The sequence below is a fragment of the Equus przewalskii genome, chromosome 25 (assembly GCF_037783145.1).
Source record: "Equus przewalskii isolate Varuska chromosome 25, EquPr2, whole genome shotgun sequence".
Lineage (NCBI taxonomy): Eukaryota > Metazoa > Chordata > Mammalia > Perissodactyla > Equidae > Equus > Equus przewalskii.
This window is the reverse complement of record NC_091855.1, coordinates 15,529,307-15,544,348: the sequence shown is the minus strand read 5'-3', so window position 1 is coordinate 15,544,348 and position 15,042 is coordinate 15,529,307. Positions and strand designations below refer to the sequence as shown.

At 48.9% G+C, this 15,042-nt stretch overlaps 1 protein-coding gene across 6 annotated transcripts in view; it reads right to left on the bottom strand.

Moving 5' to 3' along the window:
- SMOC1 (SPARC related modular calcium binding 1) overlaps nt 1-15,042 on the bottom strand; it is a 144,334-nt gene that overhangs the window by 71,640 nt on the left and 57,652 nt on the right. For all 6 annotated transcript variants that reach the window (XM_070593476.1, XM_070593475.1, XM_070593472.1 and 3 more), the window contains exons 2-3: nt 1,896-2,061; nt 656-768 (exon numbers count right to left, since the gene is read on the bottom strand). In XM_070593476.1, the coding sequence (XP_070449577.1) occupies nt 656-768; nt 1,896-1,965 (183 nt within the window). In that variant the 5' untranslated portion in view covers nt 1,966-2,061. The remainder of the gene's footprint in view (nt 1-655; nt 769-1,895; nt 2,062-15,042) is intronic.

Sequence of the window (15,042 nt, the reverse complement as noted above, 5' to 3'; positions counted from 1 at the left end):
AGGGCACCCTGTTGTCCCGTGCTGCCCGCGTTTCAGAATAAGTCTGCGCCAACATCAACACAGCCAGCGTTACTTTTCCACAAAGCACTAACAAGAAGACCATGCAGGATGAGAGGTGGGACTGCCTGAAAGGAAATTTTAAAATCTGAGTGCACACACATACACTCATGCAGACAGGCACACACGCACCCGCACACACACACTCCAGGAACCAGTCTACTTTGCATTCGAGGGAGCACTGCTTCATTTGAGGACTCGGGGTAGGAGAAGGGAAGCACAGAGGGGCAGCAATAAACAGTGAAGGGAATACTAGGGTTGTCCATGGAAACTGGCTGGGATAAGAAAAAATAATCAGCCCACATTTGACAGAAGAGAAAAATGGAGACAGCCAGCAGGGAGGATGGGGACCAAGCAATGCCAGTTTCCTGGCTCAGACTCCCATGCGCCTTTTCAGGACCCACTGCCAGCTGGCAAGGGGTGGCAGGGAGGGCCCGGGAGGGGAACGCAGGCACCAGAAGGTAGCACAGAGGGGTGTCAAAGAGCCCTCAGCTGTCCCCCAGAAAGCGAAGGCCCTGAGCGGCCCCCCCTGCTCTCAGGCCCCTCCCCTGGGCCTCAGTCCAGGAACCAGGCCGGAGAGACTTGGCCCAGGCCTCACCTGGGTAAAGGAGCCATCCTCACTGCACTCCGGGACAAACACCGCCTCCTGGGGCTTCTTGGCTTGCTCGAGGGCCTGAGCCCGTTCCAGGCGACACTTGCTCTGGCCAGCGTCTAAAAGAGGAGAGAAATGAGTGTATTTCATATTTCCCTTGGATGCCACACTGGAGCCATGGGACAAAATGGCTGCCTGGTTCTAGGAATGCTAAGAGAAAACCACTCTGCCTATGGGTGAGCCCACACACAACCCACTGGCTTTTCTAACGACACGAGGGCAGCAGCTAGCGAAGGCTGCTAGGCTTCATCTTCCTCTTAATGTTATTCTTAGAAAAGTGGGGGAGTGTATTTATACCAGGTTCTGTTTATTTTTTTCTCCCAAGTACCCCTAGCCCCTCCCAAGGAAAAAAACATGTTCCACTTCTATTATTTTTCACTGGGTTTATTAAAAAATGTGCACACCCAAAGGGTCTCAAAGATGTTTTATAGTTGAAGAATTGCAAGGACTTTCTTTGGAAAATCAGCCTGCTTAGCTTCCCATAATTCCTATAATGGCTCTAAGCAGGCCAGGGGCCACAAACTCAAATATCTACAGCGTGTAGGAGAATGATATAAATTAGAGAAGTAAGCTGAATGTGCAAAGAATGGCATTCAGTTTGGAAACACCATAGGGAGTGCTGAAGATTGTGGCAAACTGGAGAACAGGCTCCCCTTCAAAGGAGGCAGCTGCTACTCCACTCTAGTCACGTGTTGCCTTGTGGGAGGGAACACAGAACTAATATTACCAAAGCTTCCAATTTTTTATGACAAGTACAAAAATCCAGATTTTTATGTTGAATCTCCCAATTTTTAAATGTTGTCTCAAATGTTTTTAATATTTTTAAACATGTAAGCAGACCAAACCAAATACATCTGTTGGCCAACAGTTTGGAATCCCTGTTCAGGAGCCAGCAATAACATCTTGCCATTTTAAGCATCTCCATTTACAAAAAAAAATAGCACTAGCCAGATAGCAGCACATCTCTCTCGGCCCTAGCCTGGTGGCAGTGTTGGAAAAGCAGAAAAGTGCTCATTCCTTCAGGTAGACCAGTCCTCCTTTACATATTCCCTGGCGGAAGGGGTGGAGGGATAGTAGCAAACCAAATGAACAGATTTATTCCGAGCTCCTCTGCAGGAGGGCGCTGTGTGGGGCGCTGTGGTGCCCAGACACCTCTCCTCAGCTGGGCGGAGGTGCACCCACTCACCCTTGCATCTCCCTCGATGTACCACACCCAGAGTCGAGTCTCTGCACTTGGCTCGCTGGTACTCGCACATGGACTCATAGGACCTGCCGTCGGAGGCGCAGATGGGTTTGGGTTGAGTCCTGGAGCAGTGGAGGTTGCACTGAGGGTCACGGTCACTTATGAGAAACTAAGTTGGAAAAAAGCAAAAGGGTATAGAGGTTACTTTTGCAAGCAAAGTAGGAGTGACTCCATGACTTACAATACGGATTTGCCTTGGGGAGCAAGTCCAGAACAAATCCAAAGTTTATTAAACCCTAAAAGTGGAAGGGAACTGAGCAGCCACAAAGCCTAACCAAGGAAGGCATCCCATGCTAAGTAATTCACAAGCAGGATCTCATTAATCCTCGCAACAACCCTATGAAATAGGAATATTTCTTTTACAGATAAGGAAACTGAAACCTGAAGAGAGGTAACACGCCCAATGTTACACAGCTGTAAGTGGTGCATTTGAACCTAGATGGGTCAGAAATCAAATCAAAGCTTTCACCAGTGGGACATCCGGCCTCTCCATCCATGCAGATGGTCATGTGACCTCTATTTGGGTACCTCCCCAAATCAGGAACTCACTAGCAAACTCTACATTTCATCTTTGGAAAGTTTTACTTATTAGAAAGTAGTATTGAGCCCTAAATCTATCACCCTTCAATTTCTGCCCACTGCCCTCTGGCAGAATACAAGTTAAGTAACTTTCTATGAGAAAGGGATTTCCTGATTTAAAAAAATAACAGTCAGACTGGGAAATGCTGAATTAAACAGGTTTCTCTACTGCAGGACTTCTAAGACACCTCTGCTACATTCTTATGCATTGCGAATCTCCAAGAGGTATAGTAAATTAAAGACAGATGCTGTAATTTATTTACTACTCTTGCCATTGAGCCATGGAGTCTAATTCCCTCCCCTTGAATCTGGACTGGCCTCAGTAACTGGCTTGACCAATACATGCTATGGCAGTGATGTTTTGCGACTTCCGAGCAAGATCATATGAAGTCTCACAGCTTCCCCCCAGGCCTCTTGCAACACTCACTCTGGGGGAAACCAGCTGCCATGGAAGAAGCCCAACAACCCTGAGACCGCCATGCTAGGAGGAAGCCCAAGCTGGCACACAGCAAAACCATGGGGAGAGAGAAATGCTCAACCCACCCAGGCAAAGAGACATGTGAATGAAGAATCCTTCAGAGGAGTCTAGCCTTGGCTATCTTCTGACTGCAACTAACAGAGGAAAAGAAGTGACTGTGAGAGAGACCCAAGCAAGAACCACCCACCTGAGCCCAGTCAACCCATAGAACTATGAGAGATAATAATAGTTATTTTAAGCCATTAAGTTTTGTGCTAGTTTGTAACATAGCAATAGATAACCAGATCGAGGGGCAGATACGGTGATGCATCTCCCAAACTAATTTGACCATGAACCCCTTCATCAGTGAACTTCTGTTAACAACTATAGAACGCAGCTAGAAAACAATACCTGGGTCATACAGACCATGAGCTTCTGTTGAATAACCCAGGGTCAGACTGTACAGGCCTTGAGAGCTGGTCCACTCTTAGCCACCCCTACATGGCAGAGCTCTGGCACACTGAGGGCCCTTCATCAGGATGGGTGGAGGGAATGGATATCGCACACAGGTACACAGCAATGTCATGAGCACACATCTGGCCGTCAGTGATGCTGGAGTTAACTGAATAATCACACCAAGCTCATACAGGTTTAGGGAAGGTGTGACTACAACCCCTGTTTCAGACGGATCTGCAGACCCTTCGTGTGAAGCAAATAGGTGAGAACTTACTGACCCTTTTCCAGAACAGCCAAGGGAGGTCCAGAGACAGTACCCCTCCCTTTAAGGGAGCGCTGGAAACACACAGCCCATCCTGGACGAATTCCAGGAGAGTCCAGCCTGTTCATTTCTGCACAGACTGCCTCTCAGCTGTACAACCGGACCCTCCCACTCCCTGACCTCATGCCTGGGTGCTGGCTGCTCCGCACAGGCAGGGATTGGCGAGGGCGGAAACCATCACGCAGGCCTTGTCAGGATGGACACTGCATCTTGGCCTCTCTTCAGATCCTCTGGGCTCCCACACTCACAGGTTCAACCTGAATCCTGACCAAAGGCCAAAGGGAAATGTTCTGAGAGTGTCTCATCATGGAGTCTAGTGTTCCAGGATAAGAATCAAGAATATAGAAAGTCAAATTCAGAGGAAGCCCGCCGCATCCAGGAGGGATGAGCTGACAGGAGAGCGGAAGCGGGCAGTGTCCTCCATACCTCAACCCTGCACGGGATCCCAGGCCTCAACTCCCCACAGGTTGCCCCCGCTTAAAACCCTGGAGTGATATCCCACTGCCCGTGGGACCTTCACCCAGTCTCCGAGGCCTGGCAGAATCTGACTCTGGGGCCCCCTGTCTGGCCTCAGCTGCTACTGCTCTGCCCTCGCCTCGCGCACCGCTGGTCCGGCACACCGGCCTGCTTTGCATTTCCCAGAGGAGCTATATCAGCACCTACCTCCAGGCCTTTGGACACTGTTCCTTCTCCCTTCCCTCCCACCCCTACTTCAGATTTCTGCTCACATCATCTCTTCCAGGAGGTGTTCCCTGACTCTCACAGGTTGGACGGGCCCCCTGTAACAACCTCTCCTATTTCACTTCTCCGTCATGGCTCTTAACAGTTTGTGACGATGAATTGATTTGTGTGATCTGATTAACAATGGAAGCCCCAACTCTGAGCCCCATGAGGCAAGGATAAAGTCTATTTTGCACGTGAATACATCTCCAGCATCTAGTGCAATGCTGGGGCACTTGATTCTTTGTGGGAGGAAGCCATCCCTGTGGTGGCATTTCCCACGCAGCACTACTTCAAAACCAGCCGGTGCGATGGGACAGGCCTGGCCTCCCAGGCTCCTGCCACCCCAGGGGATCACTGGCCACTCTCCCACTCCCACGCTCTGAGCTGTCCCCTCCCTCCTGCCTTACACAGTGGACAGAGGTGGTCCCCAGCTTCCTGCCTTGGCTCCATCTTAGAACTTAAGTTATCTCTGAGACTGAGAGGTGAGTCTCTTCTCCCTCCATCCCCAGCCCAGGCCCCTCTGCCACTATAAGCCCTCCCAGCCTACAACTGAATATGCACCAGGAAAACTTAGGAACCAAAGGTCCAGCTGAATGAGGCAGGCTTGGGAAGTCCTGGCCATAGTCTCCTGAATGGGCTCAGGAAACAGGCAGCTGCAACCAGAGAAGCTGGCCTCGAAAGTCTCTCTTCCTCCCTGTGTGGCTCCCTCAGACCCATTCCTTATCTGTTGGAAGCCTAGAAAGGCAGCCAGACCTGGCTCTGCAGTTCTGCCTGGGGAGGAGCAGACGCCCAGCCAGAGGGTGGGAACAGCGTCCTTGCACCCAAGCTTCCAGGCCAACCAGTGGCCTCCAGGCTGTCCGAGGGCAGGTCAAGGCACTGCTGTTGTCACACTACTCTCTCCTTCTCCGTGGACTGTGTGCTACTTTCCTGAAGTAAAACCCTGCTTTTAGGTTCTTTTTTTCAGGTTCTTTGCCATGCGAATCAGTAGGAGCCAAGGAACAGCATGCCCCCTGTTCTTATGATCACACAAAAACAGAACTACCTGTGTCTTCCAAGTAACTCATCCTTGGTCCCAGAGGGATTTGTTAGCCAGACCTCAAGTGTGAAGAGTAATAAGAACTGATAGATCACTTTCAACATGTTATCACTTTCAATACGTTGTAACACTTCGCTTTCAATATGTTAACAATTTAATCTTCACAATAACTCTATGAGGGAGGGTATGTTACAATCCCCATTTTACAGGTGAGGAAACTAAAGCCCAGAGAAGTTAAGTGACTTCTCCAAGATTAAACAGCATGTACGTGTCACTGCTGGAATTGACACCCAGGCTCCAGAGCCATGCTTCTAACCACTACTCCACGCTGCCTTTCATTATTACAGAGCAATGGTGCAAAGAGAAAGTGAACCAACTGCAAAACTGGATTCACAAAGTCAGAATCTGTTTACCAAGAGCCCACTGTATATAGACACCAACCTGCTAAAGATCCAGATAAGACAGCCCTGATCTCCAGGTACTTGAGGCCTACTGTGAGGAGCTCCTCGCAGGGCTCTTGTTCACCTTAAAAAAACAGGGATCAATAGGGGCTGACCCTGTGGCCTAGTGGTTAGGCTTGACATGCTCCGCTTCAGCAGCCTGGGTTCAGATCCCAGGCACAGACCTATACCACTCATTGGCGGCCATGCTGTGGCAGCAACCCACATGCAAAATAGAGGACGATTGGCACAGGTGTTAGCTCAGGGCAAATCTTCCTCAGCAAAAAAAAAAAGAAAAGAAAAAGAAAAGAAAACAGGAATCAAGAAAGAGAAAATTTCTTTTCAAACTCAAGAAGGTTGCCCCATTGTCTCCCCCCACCCAGCTCAGGGGAGAGGACAGCTACTGGCGTCACTGTGGTGTTGAACTACAGGCCATAAATTTGGTTTGGAAATGGCTTGCTCTGGGCCCACAGAGTCACCACAGCAGCTCTGCCAGAGACCAGCTTAACTATATTAAGTTGCAAAACAGGTTAAGGAGCTTCAGAAGAAGCCCCACCCACCCCAACCCGTGGATCTCCTGCCCAGCTTCAGAGGAGCTCCCAAATGCTTGCCATCCAGGAGTGACTGGCCCCCAAGTCAAAACGTTCCGAGACAGCACGGGGCCATTGCTAAGACCATCTTCAGTCATCTGTGTTGTCTCATTTTCATCTGTTTTAGGAACTATGTGTGTTTGTGATTGTTTTCGGAAAAAAATGTGATGAGTTCTATAAAAGAGAGTTTTAATAGGATCACCCAAACCTCCAAACACTGCTTGTTCAGCCATCGGTCATCTATTCAGCAAGCCAGCACTTTGATGAGCCCAGCCCTGCAGGGGGCCTGGGAAGCAGACCACAACCAACGAAGTCCTCGATGAGCTGGGGTTCCAGGGCAGAGACAATGAGCAAGTGACATCAGCCATACAGCAAGTGGAAAGAAGATGCAGGACCCAAGAGGATTTAATCCTAGGGACTCCACAAAGCTACAAAGCCACACAGTCCAACAGAACGTTCTGCAGTGACAGGCATGTTTTATATCTGTGTTGTCCACTGTAGTAGCCACAAGCCACATGGGACTATTAAGCACTAAAATGTACTGAATGCAACTGAGGAAGGAAATTTTCAGTTGCGCTTCGTTTTAGTTAAATTTGCATAGCCAGATGTGGCTAGTGGCTACCACACTCAAGAGCAAGGCTTGAGGGGAGAGCAGAGAGGCCCACCCTCACTGGAGTTTCTCCTCGTTGAGCCAAGCTAAGACTGATTGGACCACGGGGAGAAAAGAAGCAGATCCTGAGGCTAATTTCTGCATTTTGAAACTGGCGATGAAATCAATTCACTCCTTATGGGTCGACAGCAGGACATCCAAAGAGTCCATCACAGTCCACCTGAAGTCACAAAGGCGGCTTTTCCCTCTCTTCTGCAGTAGACCGGAGGCACTGGCTGCAAGTCCGCAGTTCTCGGGGCCCACGTCAGTTCTCCAGGCCCACAGACAAAACTCAGAATCTGAGTCACCCTGCTGGGACTTGAACCCCCAGGCCACAGAAGTCTGTTGTGGGTTCAAGAGCAACCATGATTAGTGGAAATTTAGGGTGTTGGGCAGTGGCAAGTTGCCTCCCCAACTAGGCAAACACTGACCCATTTCCCCCCTGGGGGGGAAATAGTATTTTCATAAAATTCCTCACATACATTCCCTTCCTTCTTCCTAACCAAAAGACAACAAAAACAAAATAACTATGTTAAATATGATTGCATAATATGGAAACCAAACAAAAGGGGCTGGGACAATTGTGCATTTGCAATTATCTCCTACTCCCACCCTCTCTCCTTAGGGAGTGAATGATTCCAAGGCAAACACATGGCATTTTGTGTTCTGCTCCCATTTCCAAAGTCGGACAAAGACTTGAAACACACAGAAACAGCCCGTCCTTCCTACTGGAAAAGTAAGCTGCCAATGGGGGCTGTTTCACCAAAGAAGAGATGGGGGAAAGGAAATCACTGTTAGACCAACAACCCCTTCTATCTGAAATGCACACAAGCTCATCTTTGCCCTTCAGTCTCAGCCGAGTAGAAGGCAAACCCTGCCACTGCTTCGGCTCCGAGAGACCACTCCAATACCACAAGCTGTGTGGCAGACTGGCTGCTAAGTTCCCATGACAACATAGGAACAACAGAGGAAGCCTAAGGATGCATCTGGGAGATGTTGATTTGCTATAACATGGAGTTGGTTTCACAGTCTTAACTTCTACCTGTTCCATGATGATTTAACCAGTATCTAAAATCCTAAACAGGCATTTTTCTGGCAAGATGCATATCTCTATATTTTTCCCAGGTGTAGACGAGGGGTAGGAGCCATACTGAACAAACAGGGCAATGGCCTTCCCACTTGGTTTGGAAGCGTGAAGACCACAGTGTGGAGCAGCAAGTGGTATTCCCCTTGACTATATCACACTCACAAGTCACAGCCAAACTCAACTAATTGAAGGTTTTTCTTTAATAAATTTATCTGTAACAGAACTTCAACTACCCACGTTTAACACTTGTGCTTCTCTTATCTATTGCTGCAGCATGAACCACCCCCCCAAATGTAGTGGCTTCAGACAATTAATCATCGCTCTCAATTCCATGGGTTGGCTGGGCTCAGCTGGCAGCGTCTTCTGCTCCACATGGCGGCAGCTGAGGCAACACATTTGGCTGCATTCAGTTGGGAGCTCGGCTGGGGCTGGAACATCCACTCTGACTTCACTCACTGGTGCCTCAGGTGGAGAGACTGGAATGGCTGGGGGGCTGGCTGGGCCCCTCTCTCCAGCAGGCTTTCCTCTCTCATCCATGACGACTTCATTCAGGCCTTGATCTCTTGCCTAGATGTTTGACTCTGCCACCAACCTTCCTCCCATTCAAGCTCACATTCCATCCTGCCACTGAGGTTATCCTCCTAAAAAGCAAACACTTTCATGTTTTAAACCCCACCATTAGCTTCCTGGAGCTCCTGCTGCACTGTTTTCCTACTTCTACCAAAATCTTCAATATGCTGCTCTAGGATTTATGTCTTTACATACCTATAAAAGACTAGGTCTTGTTTCTCTTTATATCCAGAGGGCCTAACACAGAGCTTGATCTAAAGCAGTTGTTCAATACATGTTTGAAGAATGAGTGGGTAAATATCAAACCTTACCTAAAATATCGTGGGTGAGAAGCTCCTTTTTCTATCATTTACTGTGAAAAGAGATATTTTTAGTCCATCCACCCTCAAAAGCTTAAAGCTCTCAAATCTGTAGAGTAATGGAAGCTGTTTGTTCTTTTTTTTTTCCTTTTAGGGACATTCATTAGATAAGGAAAGCCCCATATTAAACACAGGATTTTTCCCTTGAATTAAGGGGAAGGGAAAAAAATCCCTAAGTCATCGAAGAGAACGTCCCAGAGTGGCTGAGACAGAACCCATATACCCGCGGCGGGTATCATCGCTCAGGGACCACAGAATCCATTCCCAGTGAGGCCGGCCTCAGCCTGAGAGTCTCCTCACCAGCCCTCCAGGAAGCCTTTCCACCCCCTGCAGATAAGCCATGTCTCCCAGAAGTCAGGCAGTAGTCTGGGATGCCCGGGGTCACGTAGCCTGAAATGAGTATAATTTAACAGACAATGTGATGAGCTCTCTGGTTTTTCTGGCAGTTATGACATGCATGCACTTGAGCAAGAATAACAGCCAGATGATAATACAGATTCACTGATAAGTCAGACTTTTGACACTCTGAATTCATTTTTTTCCAGAGAATTAAGGCTATAAATAATAGTAAATTTACCAGCCCAACTGCAAAAGCCTATTGGGAAGGAATGGGAAGGAGAATGACCCCTGCCTGTGTGCCCGCTGGGTGGGTAAGAGGGAAGTAAAGGCCCCTAACGCCGAGGCCCCTGCTGGGGAGCAATCACGAGCCCCGGTGCACTGTTCCTTCCTGCCTCGGCCGCGCCTGTGTGGCCCTTCTCCCTGCACTGTGCTTCCCCTCGTGACTCCTATTCCTCTTCCAATTTCACTGCAAATGCTGCTTCCTCGGGCATCTGACTGCCCACGTAGGTCAGGACCCCTGTGAGGAGCCTCCAGAAAACCTCTACTCTCCACGGCGGCCTGTGCCACGGCTGTAACTAAATGAGCAACCATTTATGTGTTTCTGGCCCATCCTCCAGCAGACTGTAAGCTCCCTGCGGGCAGGAACAAGATCGGCTGGGTGCCACACTGCTGGATCCCCAGTGCCCAGCAGGGGATTTGCCCAAAGTGGGTGCTCAATAAAGACTGATTGATTGAACGAATGAGGAGACACCCAAGGCTGGGCCAGGCTAAGGTAGTAAGAGCATGCCTTTCAGTCTGACTTTAAAGATCCTGAGTCTTCCTACTCTACCACATTGCCCCCTTCAATCCAAGGTATGGAGTGCTGAGCCCCAGAGGATGCCCAGGGGCAGAAGGGGCTCTGTCGTTGGGAGTCTCTGGCAGTGGCCTCGCTGGTGGACAGCAGAGGAGAAGGGCTGTGCGTGCCATAAGAGCTTTCCTCAGGGAGGATGTTTTTCCCGTCATGTTTAGAAGTCACAGTCCAGCTCAAGTTTTTAGAATTCAGGCAGTAAAAAGTATTTTTGGGAGGTAAATCTGCTATTGAAAGGGGAAAAAAGCCACTCCTGGAGTCAGTGCCTGGAACAAAAAGTAGAGAGCCACATTCCAGACGTCTGGCTGCGGCTCAGCCTCTTACTCTCCAACCAGGGACTGTCCGCCTCTTGTCACTTGCTTAGCCATCTGCAAAACTGGACTTTGGCCTTTCTCTCCGGGGCCCGCGTCTTTGTGAGTGAAGCGCAGTTTCACATTAAAGCATCACTCACCCATCCTCCATCTAATCCATCATCTGCACTGAGAATCCACATCCCTATTCCTGCCAGCTCACTCTCACCCGTCCCTGACCCCACAGCCACCGCATTTACACAGGTGCAAAGGAGGGCCAGGATCAGGGCCGCTTCGGAGTGGGGCTCGGGAAGATGGAGGAGGGGAGATAAGGGAGGTCAAAGGGAAGGGGAGGTTGGCAGCTCCGGGGTCTGCTCTTCTTCTACACACCTCCACTGTGGGGCCTGACAACAGCACGCCCCGATTAAAGGGCTTTTCACGCTGCTGAGGGAAAGCAGACGTCCCCCTCCAGCTGTTTGGCAGCTGGAACCACTTCTGTTGTTTTAGCCAGGCGAGGCCTGACCTTCGTCACCCCACTCCCGATCCCCTCCCCAAAGGAGGAATTTAGTGGCCACCCCAGCCCATCCACCCAGCTCCCCTCCTCCACCGTGCCCCCCACAGCTACAGGGATGACAGGTCAGGACCCATGGGAGAAGGCCGTGTTATACCAGGTGCCATTGTAGGGGAGAGCAGGGGAGGGAGGGTCAGTGGGTTTGACAAAGCAGCTGAGACCCTGGCTCGAAAGAGATGCTAACAAGGCTGCAAAGACAGAACTCCCAACTCACCCAGCCCCTGTCCACAACCCGAGTCCATGCCCCAAGTTAGTCTATTAGGAAGGTGGGTGCAGTGAAAGTGTGGGTTAGAACCCAAGTCACCAAATCTCCAAAATATGAAGCATTCTTCTAAGTGAAAGGAGCCAGACCCAAAAAGCCACACACTGTACGAGTTCATTTATATGACATCCTGGAAAAGGCAAAACTGTATGGACAGACATCAGATCAGTGACTGCCAGGGACTGGAGGGAGGGAGAGAAGCAGAGACAAGGACGTCGTGGAAATATTCTATATATCGATGATGGCAGTGGTTACACAACTATACAAATTTGTTGAAATTCATAAAAGTGTACACCTAAAAAGGATGAATTTTACTGCATGTAAATCATATGTCAATATACAAAAAAGAGAAAAGCATGAAACTAAGGAAAAATATTTCCAAAGAAGGTTTGTTTCAAAGGGTGCATCAGACCTCCCATAGGGTCTCAAAGAGGTTTCTGGAGATTTCCCTTCCCACCCCCTTCAATTACCAGGCATCATGCTAGGTGCATTGGGGGTTATGAAAATAAACAAGAACAAAGGCCCTGCCCCCAAAAGCTGGATCTAGTTGCAAAGACTGACATGTGAACAGCTAACTCCACAGGGACCAGGTCTTCGAAACGAGCAATCAGTAAGCAGAGCCAAACAGACAAAAGGATAGAATATTTGAAAATAGGATGCCAGGAAGTCCAAGATGTGAGATGGCTAACTCTTTAAAAGAGAGAGAGAGAAAGAGAGGAGAGGACAGGAGGAGACAGGAGAGGAGGAAAGAAAGAAAAAAAGGCATCCACTCAGCACAGAATTATTGAGAACCTATTTTGCCCCAAGGCTCTGCTGAGGGCTGGGGACAGAGCAGCTGACCCCAAGTTGTGTGGGGTCAGAGCGAGAGGTTAACGCAGACTGGAAGGATCCAGGAGGATTTCTCAGGGAAGGGGCCATCAACTGGGCTGTAAAGGATTTCCACAAGCAGGGAGGGAGGGACGTCCGAAGGGCATCCTAAGCAGCAGCAACAGGTACATGATAGTAAAGAAGGAAACTCATTTCAAAAGATGGTTTAGAAATGACCATTTATGGGAGAAATAAGGCTCTAGGCCCAGGTTAGGGGTGAGATCATGAGGGTCTTGATCCCTCCCCACTTGTCTTTTTTTAAAAAATAAAAAGAAGAGAATTGGAAGCCACTGAAGGAAGTAAAACACAAAATCAGACCCGGGCTTTAGAAACCTCTGGCAAGGGTAGGAAAGACAACAGAGAGACTGATGAGGAGGTTACTATAGTGAACACAGCGTCAGGAGGAATGGAGAAGGGGCATTTTTGGGCCAAGGAAATGGCCAGGAGAGGTAACTGGATGAGGTAAGAGGACCAGGAACCAAACAGCTGTGATCAGGGAGTGGGATTGCTGCCCCATCGGAGATGGTCTGTGCTCTCCATCACAGCCCTGCAGGGCTTCCGCAAGGCAGGCTGGCAAGGAAGAAGGAGAAATGGAGAACAAGTAGAGATAAAAATATTCCTTTGAACGAATGGAGTCCTTCAGCTTAAAAACCCTTTAGGTTTTAGCCCTTCTTGATCACCAACAGGGCATCAAGGATTTCAATCAGAGTCAGAAAGCATTTAAGTTTGTTTCCTGCTTGTATCCCCCAGTCACTAAGTACTAGCCAACAGAACTCAGGAAGCAAGGGCATGGAGAAAGTCACTTGCCCATCCCCCCTCCCATCCCTCAAACTCTGCCACCAGCATAAATAAAAACCCCTCTCGGTCGAAATCAAATAAACAGAGCGTTCTCCAGGATCCAGGACCTAGAGTTTTTTTAATTCTCTCAGCCCAGGAGCACTAGGTAAAAATAAAGTTTCAGTTGATGGTATTAACAAGGAGCAACAAAGTAGTCTTGTATTTGGGGTGCATCCAAGAGACAGTGGATTACAAGAGAGAATTCAGACTTGGGGTGCAAAGCAAAGAGGACAGGAAAGGTGTTCTCATCTACCTTTTGGTTCTAAGCTCCTGACCCTTCATCCCAATGACACACACATCTGAGAGTAAGGGTCTGCTAAATTAGCACTATCCCTCTACCTAGCAAGACCAATTTATTCCACCAAGGCTAGTGGCTCCTTACAAAGTTATTCCGAACACTCCCCCAGGCTCTGCCCAGAGACACGCTCCAAGTTTTCACTGGGTATTCCTAAGAATGCAACTATCTAACATGTCACTGAGCATCCTGGCGAGTAGCAATGGGGCCCAGACACTACTGCACATCCTGGCCGTGCCCCACCATACTGTGCCCCACCATCACTAGCAGCATTTCATGCCCAGTGACATGTGACATTTGGTTATAAACCAGGAGAATGAGCAAGGAGATTGGTCAAGATTGGGGCTAATTACCATAGGGGGATGACTGGAGTTGGTCCTGACCAGCTGACTGCTGGGTGGTGACTGAGCCCCTCTGGCTAGAAGGACAACGTCCCAAAACAGAATTGTTTTCACAGAGACGGGGAGTTTCTGGAAACAGCAGGAGTTGTAGACTCTGAAAAGGGTGTCCAAGAGATTCCAGACCACTTTAAGAGATTCTAGGCACACACAGAGCTATTTTAGGGCCAAGGTGACAAAGAGACACAGAAATGAGGGGGTTCTTTCCCCTACCTCTGCAAGAAACCCAGCGCTGCTCTGGCAACTAAATCAACAGCTTTGGCAGCAGCTGGAGATAGTTCCATTGGCACAGACTCAGGTGTTCTCATCATAGGCACTGCCAGCAATGAGGTTCCTTTTGGGCAAAGGGGAAAATTATGACTAGTTTGTGGAAATACTTAAAGCACCCCAAATTAGCGACAAAGGGGTATTGCTGTTTGAGCACATGAGAGTCTTGGAGTCATTGCAATTTGGGAGTAAAGGTAAATGTGGCACCATTTTGGAATCACAGACAGAAGAGGGTTGAAAACACCAGTTATAAGAACAGATGCTAATGGGAGTGCAGGTCTGCTCAGCAGACTGCATGAGTCAAAACAAGCAGCCCCGAACTCAGGAAGAACGTATAAAGGCCAATTGAGGATCTAGAGATCGATTTTCCAGAACGATGACCCTGGATGTGGTTGTCAGGCTCCCAGGTTGGTCAACAAAATGCCTCAGTAACTCATTATGTGGCTAAAATAAAGCTAATAACACTCGGCCCAGAGTAGGGTGGAGAGTTTGAGGGGGTGGGAGTCGGATAGTCCCCCAAAGAAAAGGACTGGTCAACCAAACCTGGCCATGAGCTGAGGCATGAGTATGTCCACTGTACAGACACACACAGTGTGTGCACACACACTCACACTCAGAAGAGCCCTTAGGAAGTACTCTTTCGTGGGGCACAATCACTAGCTCTTGTTCAAGAATCTAGGGTCAAGAACATTGAAGAAGAAAGCTGCTGGCTAAGTCACTTGCAAGAACAATTACTCTGGAAGTCTCTGTTTTCCTCTCCTGGTGGATTTGCTCTGCACAGTCAGAGGTAAGTCCTCCAACAGCACAATATGTTCCCCAGAGGAGGCGAATGGACACCTTATTTAGTGA